The 13,498-nt window shown below is 41.6% G+C and overlaps 1 protein-coding gene and 1 long non-coding RNA gene across 3 annotated transcripts in view; both read right to left on the bottom strand.

Moving 5' to 3' along the window:
• FKBP1B (FKBP prolyl isomerase 1B) overlaps nt 1-342 on the bottom strand; it is a 45,314-nt gene extending 44,972 nt beyond the window's left edge. The window contains exon 1 of the mRNA XM_085056986.1: nt 183-342. Coding sequence (XP_084913112.1) covers nt 183-219 — 37 coding nt within the window. The 5' untranslated portion in view covers nt 220-342. The remainder of the gene's footprint in view (nt 1-182) is intronic.
• A 1,287-nt stretch (nt 343-1,629) lies between these two features.
• LOC146440361 (uncharacterized) overlaps nt 1,630-13,498 on the bottom strand; it is a 37,832-nt gene continuing 25,963 nt past the window's right edge. The window contains exons 3-4 of one of the 2 annotated variants that reach the window (XR_014851128.1): nt 2,713-2,819; nt 1,630-1,822 (exon numbers count right to left, since the gene is read on the bottom strand). This is a non-coding gene — a long non-coding RNA (uncharacterized LOC146440361). The remainder of the gene's footprint in view (nt 1,823-2,712; nt 2,820-13,498) is intronic. The other variant, XR_014851129.1, reaches the window with a different exon arrangement.

The following is a 13,498-nucleotide window of genomic DNA, read 5'->3' as shown; positions in this document are numbered from 1 at the left end:
CGGGGCTGCGGGGGCGGCCGTGCCTGCCCTCCCGCACCGCCGCCTCCCCGCATCGCGCTCCCGCTCCCCGCTCTGCCGCCGGCGGGGACGCGGCTCTCCCTCTCCCGGAGCCCCCGGGTGCCCGGCAGGACCGGGCGCCGCCGTCCCCGCGCCGCAGGGCTGCTCCCCGCACGGCCTCGTACCGTCTCCCGGAGAGATGGTCTCGATCTCTACCCCCATGGCGGCACCGGCTCGACTCAACCCCGCTCGGCTCCGCGCGGCCCCGCTCCCCGGCGCGGCCGGACCCCCAGTGCGGGCAATGCCCCTGGGCGGCCGCGGGCAGGGCCGCCCCGGCTGCCCGTCAGCGCCCGCAGCCAATGCGGGGCAGGGGCGGGGAGGACGGGGAGGGACGGGGAGGGGTACTCCCGCCCCCGCTCCGAGCGCCCTGGGGGCCGCGGGGATGAGGAGAATCTTGCGGTGGGGTGTCCGCCCGCCAGCATCGCCCCCCAACCCACGGTGGTGCGGGGGCTGCTGCTGCCATCCCCCGGGCAGGGCTCTCTTTAGCGATGCTGACTGGCGCGGCGCTCCCGCGGGGGTCTCGCCCCCGTTTGCCCCCCGTGTGACCGTGACCGTGCCCGTGCGGAGTCCGAGCGGCTGGGGCGCTCAGGGCGTGTGCGGGAGCGGGGGGTACCGGTGGGGTCCCACTGCAGGCGCGCCGGGCAGGCAGGGAAACCGAGCGCCGCGCTCCTCACCGTCCAGACATCAGGACGCGGCTGAGTGCGAGGACAGGGTCGGCATTTCCCGTTACAAAGAGCCATGGAGGAAAGCATCCGTACTCGCACATTACGTGTGCGTGCTGAAGGAAATGTCCCCCCGAGTCTGTTGGTGAACAGCAGCATCAGGGCAGTAGTACCCACCGGTGGTGACCCCACACAGCAGCAGCAGTGGCAGATCTCCAGCAGGCTGGCAGTGACCTTGAGTTTCAGTGCAAAACACTTTATAACTTCTTGTTCATATCCATGTTTTAAAAAGGAAAATCCTTGTATGTAGGGTGTTCCCGTGATATGAAATTACATATTCAACCTTGCTACAACTGCTTCTGAGGAGTGCACCTGAAATAGACTATCTCCTCATAAACTTATTGTGTCTTTGAATCTCAAGAGTTTCCACTGCTTCTAAAGGAATAGTTCTGTTTGCAGTTCTGTCTTTTCTGTGTTAAAAACAAAAATGGAACTGCAACATCATCAGATTTCCAATTGAAAGAGCTGTCTGTATCCATCTAATTCCAACCTGCACTTCTCTGACATTGCTTTTTCAGAGTTTTTATCTATTACAAACTGGGTTCTCTTCAGGAAAAAAGATCTTCCTCTATAAGGGCAGTTGTCAGGATGACTGAACTGAGGAATTACTGTGCTGGTTCATAACTGTAGTAATGGGGCCCTTGCATCTGTGGTCTCAACTACACCGACCATCTCCACACAGCTTTTCACACTATTCTGATCAGACCATCTTTTCACCTGGGTACTTGACTGTATCTATCCTTTCTTATGGGTCAGACACTCTGAAATACCAGGACTGGCTGGCTGAAGTTCCCCAAAAGTGGGCAAGTGAGGAAAAGCATGAGCTCACATGAGTTCAGAAGCAGTAATGGGGACTGCACAGGGATTTGTTTCACCTGCCTCCCATTCCAGTGAATTCTGCATCTGTAGGTACCATGTACGGAATAAGCAAGCACTTACTGCAGTTTATCAGAGCAGGTCTGTAACAGTGCAAATTCTGAAAGGGGATTTTTTTCTGTTGCCAGTCTCAGAGTGTCATTTGATTTCTGATCTGTAGAAAGATACTAAAAATTCATTTGAGAAACAGGAAAATGCCAGGTAGGAGGTAAGTGGCACAGAGGCATTAAGAACGCATGAACATTGCTAATTCCAGAGGTGCTTCTGAGTCATTACAGAGCAACAAGGACAGCACAAGAAAAGCTGAGCGCATAAGGGGAGTTATAAAGGGAAATTCTAGGTACATGGTGTCCTAGTAGGGCTCTTGACTTTACAAGAAAGGAGTGCTTTCATCCAGGCTCCAGGTAGATGTCTGTGTCCTATCAGATGATCAGAGCTTCAGAAGGCATAAATCCAATGAATAAAAGCAAATTATACTTTGCTGGTTTCCCTTTAGCTTTTATAATTACATGTTTCCTTTGATCAGGCCACACATCTCTCCACGATGGGAGAAGAATAGCTGTTCCTGAGTTTCTCTTGTGACAGGAGATTTGACCTAACGACATAATAGACATAGTTCTGACAGGATCACAGAATATCTGCTTCAAGTGTCATCACAAGTAAGAGGCCTTAAACACAGACCACAGCATCCTCAGGCAGACTGACAATCATAATAAAAAAGCAAACACTACCAACAGCAAAATTCACACGCCACAAGATGGGACTAGGAAGGACCAAGCTGTGACCTAGGTCTAACATGGTGTATCTACAAGCATCCTATCCTGTGGCCTCTTGCCCCATGGAGGGACCCTAAATGCTTCTTTTGGGCATGAGTTAATTAGATCCCCTGTACACATATTGCCAAGACCATGGAAAGAAAGGTGAGGCCAAATTCCAAGACAGAAAAAAGGATCTGGAGAGGGTTTCTCAAAATTGTTAGATGAATATTTTTAAAAAATCTTTGACACCACAGATATTGAAGAAAAAGTAGTGTTATTTTTCCCCTCACAGTACTCACAGGAGGCACTGGGATCATTAAATACATGTTGTTAACAAGTCCACAGCACATGAAGGTCTTGGAAGAGTAGACTGAAACAAGGAATGTCCACATCTTCAGGAAAGCCTCTGAAATACAAGAAAAATGGTTTAGAATTGGCAGGGAATTGGAGGGGAAACAGAAAGGACAAAAGGACTAAGAGGGAAAGTTCATGGCCAAGGAAATGGCTAAAACCAACATATCAAAACAGACCAGATTAGTATATTAAGAATGCTCTTTGAAAATCATTGCATGTCATCCACTTCCTCCACCTTTGGGATCCAGTGTATATGTATCAAGGATAAAATCCAGTAGTCTCTCTCTCCAAGGCTCTGTAGAGCTCACTTTCCTGAACAGTCAATTACCACAAGACCTTCCCACAGCATGTTTTTCTATCCTGGCAACAGAAACAGCGGGCTGGAAAAGCAGGGGGTTCTCTCGACACTCCTTCCCAAATGTTTTGATGGAACCACATGATTTCAACATCTAAGATTACTCAGTGGTCACAAAGAGGACAAGTTGCCACAGTCATCATGAGAAAAACCCAAAACCTCAAAGTTTAGCAGATGAATATTCCATTTTCTTTAGTTAAAACCCTTACAGCCAGCAATGTTTACAAACTATTTATGCATTTCCACTTTTAGGAAGATAAAAAATTTTCAAATTTTTAGAGTGTTTAAATTTAGCTCATAGTTCCTATATTGTGAAATCCCATTCTTCATTGTTTTTAAAATCTACAAAGGAAGTACAAATCATGTGTAATAGATTCCACATGCACATGAAGAACACCCCTGGAAGGCAAAGACTAAATTGCCCATAAACGGAAAGCACAAATTCTGCAAATGTAAAAATTCATGGAAGCCGCAAAAAGCCCCCAACAATACATGTCCCTCACCAGCATCCATGGCTAAAGAGCCAGCATTACTTTGTAACCCAACCAGTGCTCTACGAACAGTGAAAACAAACTAAAAACATGTTACCAATAGTGACCTTTCCATTCACTGAACCAACATGCTCAACCAAGTAATTTTAATCCCAAAACCGGCACGACGCTGGAAAAAGCCCTGACCAAAATAAACAGCAGCCTGCAGAGCTCAGCAGGTCATGTCACTGCGAATGTTCCTGTGCATCACAAGCATCGACAAAAGAGAGTCAGCCAGAATCCGTGATTCCTCTCAAAGCACATGCTTAGGGTAATTCTGGCGGCACACCCACAGTGACGGACATGTGACGATGGCCCCAAAAATCTCCATGTGCCTGTCTCACTTCTGGTTCCCACAAGTCTGCAGGTTCCCACAGGTCTGCAGCACAGTCACCTCCTCCCTACTGATACTTGTTCCAAATGCCCCGAAGTAGAATAAAATTTCCTCCTGAAGCAATTATTCCAAATTCTCATCTTCCTCTTAGAACTCCTTATCCACATCTGTACCTGTAGTTTCCTCTTGCAGCTGTAGCTGTGAGTGTAAAACTGCAGCTGGATTTTTTCAGTAGCACTAAAACTGCCTTGAAAGCTGCCACTTCTCTCACGAGGTTCTTCCCAACTCAAATATTCACATATTCTCTCTCACAACACTTTTATGGTAGTCATTATGAAGGTCTTAGACCCGATCTTCAAAGCCTTTTACAGGACTAGGTGAGGTAGCCTCAGGTATGCACAGGGAAGAGCTCCAGCTCATCAGGATATACAATGACAGCTACTAGAGTCAAGAAACTGGTAGCTTATATTCTGGAATGGAGGCAAAAATTCCACAAGACCAGTACCTTAATAATGGAGCTTGCTTCCAGAAGAGATTAATGCAATTTATCACTTCCTAAACCACATGGGTTTAGACAGACTCATGGTCTCACAGGCTTGTCTTCCCATTACAAGGACTTACTGGAGCAATCCCAACCATTCCATTGTCGTGAGTGGTTGGACAATGTGGAGAGGAGGAGGGAGCTGGGTTCGTTCAGCCTGCAGAAGTCAAAGAGAAGAAGGATCTCAGTTGCTGTCTACAACTACCTAATGGGTGGTGGAGAGCATGGTGCCCCACTCTTCTCAGAGATGCCCAACCAAAGAACAAGAAGGAATGGACACAAGTCATAGCAAAGGAAATTCTGACTAAATATAGATAAAAAAGTCTGCACAAGATTTTTTATCTTGTTATCAAGAGTTATCAAACAAAACCTTAAGGAACCTGAACAAGCTGATGTCAGACCTGTTCCAAGCAAGCAGTTGGACCATATGGCCTCCAAAGGTCCCTTCCCCTAAACTGATGTATGAATCTGTAATATTTTTCATGCAAGATGAACAGAAGGAAATACAAAAGTGGTAATGAGGTTAACCACAATTCCAGCATTGACTGCATGACCCTTAATCACTTTGGATCTGTTTGCAATACATAATGCTCCGAAGTGGCTAATACAAAACCAGCTAGCACCTCAGATGCAATATAAATATGAAATTGCAGCATCCATCCAGACTAATTAACACACATGCAGATTGCTGCAGTGATATTGCTTCACTGCCTACTGTTTTGAAGGCAGCTTGCTGAATTGAAGATATGCTCTGAATTGCTCTGTGCCTCCGTATTTCATTTACACAACAAGAATGATCATTCTACCTTGTCTGTTTAGATTCCAAACACTTCAGGGGAAGAGATCCTCTTTTATCATAAATAAAAGAGGGCGAGTTACACCTTGGGACCTAGAACCTAAACTCAGGGTCATGTAGTGCAGTCTCACAAATAAAATTTCCAAGAATAACAGTATCTTAAGCAGACAGTCCAAGAGGATTAGATTTTCTCTTTCACCCAATCTTTCATAGCAAAAAATGGATTAAAAAAAATATAAGTAAGTCTATCTTTCAAACTATGGAACAGTACTGGAATTACATATATTGCATTTATTCAGTAAAATAATTATTCCAGCTCTGTTATTTCCTTGCCATGGAAGTTACAGAAGGACGTCAGTGACTGAGAAACTTTGTATTTACAGGGCAACATATTTGCTGCTCTCTTCAGTAAAACTATTTCTCTATAGTTCTGGTATTTATTCTGCATGGTGGAGAAATGTCACTGGCAAGACATATTGGAAGCAGTTCAAACATCAGGAGAAAACCAAACAAGCCGCAAATATTAGCTACAAGCTTTTGATTAGTCTTTCGATGATTTTGGAAAATGTAACTGTGGAAATGAAATTAACTGGCATTCTCAATCCTCCAGATAAATGAATCAAGGGAGCTGGCTAATGGACTCAGAAAATTAAGGTTGTATTTGTTTGCCTTCAGTCTGCATGTGCAATTATAACACCATTTAATGAGTTTCTAGAACCTCTGACCAAAATGATCTGAAGTTATAACTAAAAGTTCAGCAGCCAGAGAGGCAGATTGTAACATACCAGAGCAGCTACAAGTAGGACAGCATAGAAAGATTGTGAAAAGTTGGGGGTTTTTATGCATGATACTCCAGGGACAGCTTTAATTCCAGGTAACTGTCAACAGATCAGTGACAGCCACTAAAAATCTCAGGCTTATTACATTCATCTCTAGGAGAAACACAAACACTAATCTCTCTGGTATTCAGCCTCTCATCAGGGCTGACCCAGCATTTGGCCTTTAGTTTTCTTAGAGAAAGACAAGGCTGAATCAGCCATTTCAGGTTGTGCATCTAGGGAGTAAAGGTGGCTGAATCCTGGAGAACAGGTATTTAGGCTTAAACTGACCTTCAAGGGGAAACATTTCTAATCCTTCCTACTAGGGAAGCAGGAAAAAGTATTTTTAATTTTATTTTCCATTAAATTAAGCCCTTATCTGAGATAAAAAAGAGGGGAAAACCAGAACCATTGTAGCATTTCAGTAAAAATATAGATCCCACAGGACCTTCCACACAATTCTAACTAACGCTTCAATGAGCTTAAGGGCTGTGGATTAAAAACATCATCCACCATAGCTCAGTTTCAGCCTATGCAGACAGTTACAGGTGAACTATTTAAACAAGGAGGTGGATAGCAGCACAGTGTTACCACTGTTACATTTTAATTAGCAGATTTGTGTTAAAATACATTCTCCAATATTTTTGTCTATATCGGGGAGGTAGGGAGATCCTATTAAGTCTAACTAGCATGAACATTTCCAGGGGAGACCAAGTTAAAGGTGTTTTATTACCAGGGTTTCCAAATACAGCTGGGCATCAGCTTTCTTTAGACACTTCTGAAATTGTCCCAAGTAGAACAGCTCTAGCAGTTACAGCAGCAACAAACTCTTCACCTAACCTGGCCATTGGAAGTGTTATCATCAAACGCACCCCATACATCAAGCAAAATAAGAGAGACCCCACAATCTTTCTCAATCAATATTCTCAACCACAGTTTAACTGCCTGAATAGATACTATAACCCACGTGATTCAGAAGTAATCAATTTTGATATATTTTGCAAAATTTGCTCTCTAGTGCACTTTCCAAAACAAGCGTTATGAAGAGTTTGACTCTGTCTACACTGTCAACCAACCAGTTTGAATATAGGATTATGTCCAGCTCAGGTTGTCTTGAGTTCTTTTACAATAATAAATTATTTTCCCAGAGCTGACAGAGTTTACTGGCCTTTTCAACTTATCAAGCTGGGACAAATGTAAATCTGCTAAAAATATTACTATCCTTTGTTCTCCAAATCTCAACGGGCTTTCAATTGAGAGTGATCTAACTGAGTATGCACACTGTGGCAAAGAGCATTTAGCCATGCAAGAGGTTCCTAAGTTATCTGATGTGTCTGGTGGGAATCATAAAAATATTATTTCAAGGGTATAAATTTACATCATCATGTAAAAAAGAAGGACTAATAAGAGACATCTTCAAAAACAAATACAGTTAATGCCTATGAAAGAAAAAGACTGTCATAATTTGGAAGCTGAATGTTGATTTACAGATGGAAAGACCCATTAGATCATTCATTCCCTCTCTTTGCCAAGACAGAAATATACCCTAAAGAACATTTCATGCTCTTCTGCCCAGTATAATTTTTGTAACGTACGTGCTGGCGTTTCAATTGAAAACTTGATTGCTTTATAAAGCATGCACAAGAGACTGGCATGTACATATGGGAACATTAAGTCAAAAAACAGTGTTTTGAGACAGAGAGGGCATTCAGCAGTGGGAAGGATGTGGGTAGGAATCATGTAGCTCTAGAAAGAGGTATTGGTGGGCTGATCATTGATAAATATTCTAGTTATAACAGACATGCACGTAATGACTACGCAACCATTCCTTGGTATTTATCTGTCCATACCCCTGACCTATCCAAGTACTTCAGCTAGACTCATAAAGCAAGAGTTATTCATCTATTTTAGGTACTTTAGGATGGAATGAATCATGCCCCAAAAAGTGTCTGTTTCTCACCACTGACTTTTAAGTGAATCAGGAAGCAGGGTCTGACTTAGACAACTATAGTGTGTATGCTTCAGAGATATGTTAGAGAGCTGAGGCTCCACGCTGTTGCCTAATGGAAGCTTGGGCACTACCTTCATGTAGGCAGCCATACATATATACTTCAACACAGAAATACTAATTTGAATCCCACACCTACAATTAAATGAGAAATGAGTCTCATTCTCCGTGGCCATGTTTGCATAACCATACTGCTTTCCTTCCTAATTGCTCACCAGTTTCACTTCAGCATTGTGAAGCCCAGAAAAACATTAAGTCCTTGATGAGAGTGAGAATGAAGTGGCCTTCTAAAAAGACTTGGTTCTCTTCTCTCCACTCCAATGAATGACAAGAGTCTCACTCTAAACCACAAAAGGGAAGGCTTGGGTGATTAACAAATGCTTTGCTAACTCTACTCCTCCAGATGTGCTGGATTACTATGTTAGAATTGCATATTTGCCTTTCTGTTACAGAGGAGAGGGAGTTCCAAGAGCCACAAACGTCAAGACAACTGTTGACAACACTCCTGCAAGAGTGATTGACAGCTGTGGTTGGAATGATGTGATGGAGCATCTCTGATGCCTTCCCAGAGACCCAGGGGGATTTCAGAGAACCCAAGGTCCCATGTCAGAGAGGTCCCTGCAGTCAGTTATATATGTATGACATTTGGAGAGTTGCCATCTAGCAGCGTATCCCTGAAGGTGCAAATGAGCTCATAGAATTTATAAACTTCAACAAGAAGAGGCAAAACTTTCATCTCACTGTAGCAGTGTCTCCTCCATTGTATGTGTTCCCATGCTAGGTGCCTCTATTTACAGATGACAAATCAAGCCAGCCTGGTACCCTTGGCCCAGGCAGTTGCTCCAGAAAGGTAAGACCAAGGTTCTGCATGTATGACAAAAATAGTGCTAGAAAGAAGTGGTGGCTTTCCTGCCTGAAGTCTCCTTAGTTTGAATATAGCCTGCATAGAAAAGATGAGGGGCTTGCCTCTACACAATAATTTGCATATGTTATTTTTTAATTAACCAAACTTCTTAGCAGTTTCTTCAATATATGTATGTGAAAATTGCAATATTTCATTAGATGTTTTCCACTTTACATGATATAGCACAAAAAAGTGTAGCTGGTGAGTAAAATCCTATTCTGAGAGCAGGAATAGCACACAGACATATCCCTGTCAGAAGAGCATTGATTTACAAAGCATGGATCAGTGGATCTGCTCTGACAGATTACGTATTTTGTTTCTTTATTAACTGTGCATAATTTTTACATTCTGTTCCAGTTAGCTTATGACAGATAACTACTTTTTAAAATCAGATCTCAAGGCAAAGAAATGTCAATGTGGAAGAAGAAAGATATTTAGTATGTATTTATTACATAAATAAATACTCAAGCTTCTTGAAAGTGTTGAAGTAAATGACACATCTACTTAAATTGGTGAAATCATGGTGAGTAGCTTTAAATAAAAACACTTTTGAAGTAAAAATACCACAAAGCATTAGACATTTCATAAAGTTGAGTTAAATTAGTATTAGAAAAATTATTACTCTTGCATTTTTATTACATATTGAGCTGGATCTCTCTTCCTCTGAAGTCACCAGGAATATTAACATCTATTTAATTAACTTGAAGCAAGATTTAGCCTGGAAGAGTTATTTTACCATGAGTAAAGGAGAAAATGAAGTCTGAAATTCAGCTTTTCCAGCAAGGCACTGCACTCAGATCCACAGAGATATTTAGATACCAATCTCCCCCTGGACAAGAAATAGACAGGTAAATATATTTAAGAACCTGGAACTCATTAGCTCTGATCCATTTGGACACAGAAAGTATTCACTCTTTCCCTTGAATAGCAAGTAGAGCAACGTGAGAAAACATCAATATGAATCAGCATTATAAAAAAGCACAGCTCACCTGCTGCAATGATTAAGGCTGGATTAATTTTTCAACACTCATTATGAACCATGAGAATTCATGTCTACCAACTGGCAGCTATATGCAACTCAGTGTTCAGTTTTTTACTTTGGATACTTCTAAAAACCATCTCCTCCAAAGCACCAAAGCATTCCAGGTCTGGCTGGCTGGAATTAATCTGCAGGACAATGCCAGCCAAGGTGCCACCAGCTGAAACACCTTGTTTTAGCCATAGGTGTCATTCTACACCAGAATCTGTAACTCTGGTGTAACTCTGGTGTAACTCTGGGTTACACCAGAGTTAATCAGAGGCACAGAGATGCTAAAAGATCAGAGTCTAGCTCATTGTAGGTGTAAAGACTGTGGTCGCTCACTAGAGTGTCTCCGATTTCTAACTCTACTAATTGCCAGGACAGTTTTCAATTACCAGCCTTTATTTTCAGTGTGTGCTATAGAGATTTGTGCATGCCAAGGTGGTGGAGAAATTATTTATATTTTTTTCCAGAAAAATATGCTCACTGAATGAAGGGAACTTGTTTATTCTCCTCTATTTTTATCTTGTTTCTAAAAAATGAGGCTGTGCCGAACAAAAGTTCAATGTCTCTTTTATTCACTTTATGCTTTCTTTGATCCCCAGTATGACTTGTTTAAATTCATAGTCATGGCATAACTTAGGTTTTATATCCCTTTGTATATTTTACAAGTCTTCCATTATTTACAGATTTTAAATATACAATCTGAAAGATAATCTTATCTTAAATGAATTTTGTCATATATGGTGTTTATGGAGGTACCAGAGGATTCTGTTCTCACAGAAGCTCTTTGCCTACATTATTGCCTCCCACCAAAAAACAATCATAGACTGAACCATGGGAGGAAATTTTCCTTGAGATTCTGAAATGTTATCCCAAAATGGAGTCTGAGGTTCCAACTCAATTGCTACAGAACAGAGCTCACAGTGTGTCCAAACCCTGCAGAGTTCAATAAATACTGAGTCTTAGAGAGTTTTGAAAAGGCCACAGCAAATTCATGCTTACTTGACTCCCTATCTCACTACCATGCAGGTGGAACTTTGTGGATGCTGTCATCTTTGTATCTGTGTATCTCAGATAATTAATTAGAAATAAACATAAGTATGTTTCCGATGAAGTATGGCTTCATATGCATGTTATAAGCATGACTTCAGATTAAGTCCTATTTCTTAAAGCCTTGAGAGATAGATGAAAATCTAAATGTAGCTCTGCTGCAAATATTTTTTGAGACTTCAGTGTTTGTGAGATGACCTGAATTTCAAAATTGAGGATGATTCTCTTATTGGCAAATCTCATATATCCAGCCTTGTATCACCCTCTGTTAATGTCACAGACACTGCTGAAGAGCAGATGCTTTACGAGATGATGAAATTAAAAAGGAAACCCAACAGCAAGTAAAGTCCAGTCTTCCACAAGAGTAGTCAGTCCAGGCTCTCAAGATGTCAGCATAGCTGGCAGAATACACATTATCCCTAGTGAACCATCTGAGCATTTCAGTCACACTGGGGCAGAAGTTTCTGCATCCAAACCACATCTTAGGCTGCTAGAATCCAGCTGTGACACAGTTTTGTTAGGATATTTAAAGCATGGTGGTGCAGAATAAAGATGAGATGCTGTGCCAAAGAATAGCTTTATCAGTTTCAGCAAAATACACCCAGAAGACAACAAAGGAGTGAAACACCATTATTTTAAAGTAAAAAAAATATATATTATACAGACTCTGTCAATTTATGGAGCTGCTGGGGTTGTATTTTAATGTAATATATTCATTATAACTACTATGAGTAAAAAACTACCACTAATATAAAAACAATAATCCCACAACAACAACTTGGAGGAAGTACCCAGTAGTCAGAACTCCTAATGAAATAGGTATGGCAATGTGGCATCTGTGCCAAAAAGGGTAAGGTAAAATCATTAAAAAACATGGTTTCACCACAAGCACAGACAGAGAGCAAAGAATTTACAAGTCTTGCATAAAAAGGGATCTTCTAACCTGCATATTTAGCTTTTTAATTTTTACTGATTCCACTCATCCTTGCTGGCTTGTTCTTGATGAATATAAAAAAAGTTTTCATTTTAAATGTAATCTTCATTAAATAATTCACAAAAGAAAAGAAAGGTAGCTGTGAATGAGAATGTGATATAATTACACCAGCTGGGGAGTTCTTCAGTGGTAATAACCATCCTCAGTAAATACACATGGAAAAAGGGTATTAAAAAGAGATCCAATTGCCTTCAACAAGATGTTCGTTTTCCTCAGGTGGTAATATACAAATATATAATGTATAAATCAGCAGAAGATGAAGAATGTGCATTGTTACACCTTACATCTTTAACCATAGTGATTACATTGATAGCTTGTAAACCTTTGCCCGAGTTTAATTTATTCACTTTTTATTAATGTAAAAAGCAAGAGACACAAGTTTCATGAAATCTGAAAGGAGATGTACTGGCAAAACAAGAATTACAGAAAAATGCTGAGGATGGGATTCAGTTACCTGTATATAAGCTTCTAATGCCATCTTAGGCAGTCCAGGGACTGTCTGGGGATCATCTCTTTGTTGCCAGCTGCCACTCCAGAATGGCACTACTCTTCTCTAAGTCCTGTGCTGTATCTGCCAGCTCAGTGCGGCTGTCTCAGATATCCTAGGGCACTGAAAATAGTAATGGTTGCTTATATTAAAGTAATTAATCCCACCCTGACTATTTATGCTCAGCCATATGCATGCTTGGTCCAAGCTAACCCCAGAGAAGGCTGTGCTAAGGAGGGAAGGATGGAGACACCCAGATCTGAACCAGCTCTGGCCCCGCAACAATACAGCTCATCCAAACTACTGTATTCTCACACAGCCCTGCTGTGTTACAGCAATTTATTGGTTGGGTCTTTTGGGTCTTTGACAACTCAAGGATCTTGCATGATGTTATGTTATATATTGTGGAAGATGCAGGGTTAAGAGAAACAGGAAGATTTTGGCTTCCTCTCCGCATTTTTTCTGTATAATGAGGGAATAGCCCTCAGATACAGGGAAGACCAAGAAAGAAATCAATAGATATTTGTATCTAGAAAGTATGTCCCAGTAAAATGAACACTAATCACTAATCAGCTCTCTTTGCTTCTAGACTACTTAGTTGGGGTTTTTTAAATTTGGGTTTGTTTTTTTTTAATCTCACCTTCCTTCATTCTCTTGTAACTGCGAACTGAACAGAGCACGATTTGCCCTTTCTACTTTCTTTTCATAGCCATTTCAGATCTTGTCTATTTGAAAGATGCTGCCCGTCAGAGATTGCAGTCTGTCTGGTACAGTTCTCAGTTATGTTTAAATCTTCTTTCATCCTTCAAAGGCTGGCTGAAAGAAGTGTCAGGTCATTATTTCAGGCTGTAGCTTAATACTTAGGCTTACCAGTGTATGATCTCTCTCTT

This window comes from Lichenostomus cassidix, chromosome 3, assembly GCF_008360975.1.
Source record: "Lichenostomus cassidix isolate B80296 chromosome 3, HeHo_3.0, whole genome shotgun sequence".
NCBI classification, from domain to species: Eukaryota; Metazoa; Chordata; class Aves; order Passeriformes; family Meliphagidae; genus Lichenostomus; species Lichenostomus cassidix.
Note: the sequence above shows the minus strand (reverse complement) of the source record. Positions and strands in the feature narration are given on the sequence as shown.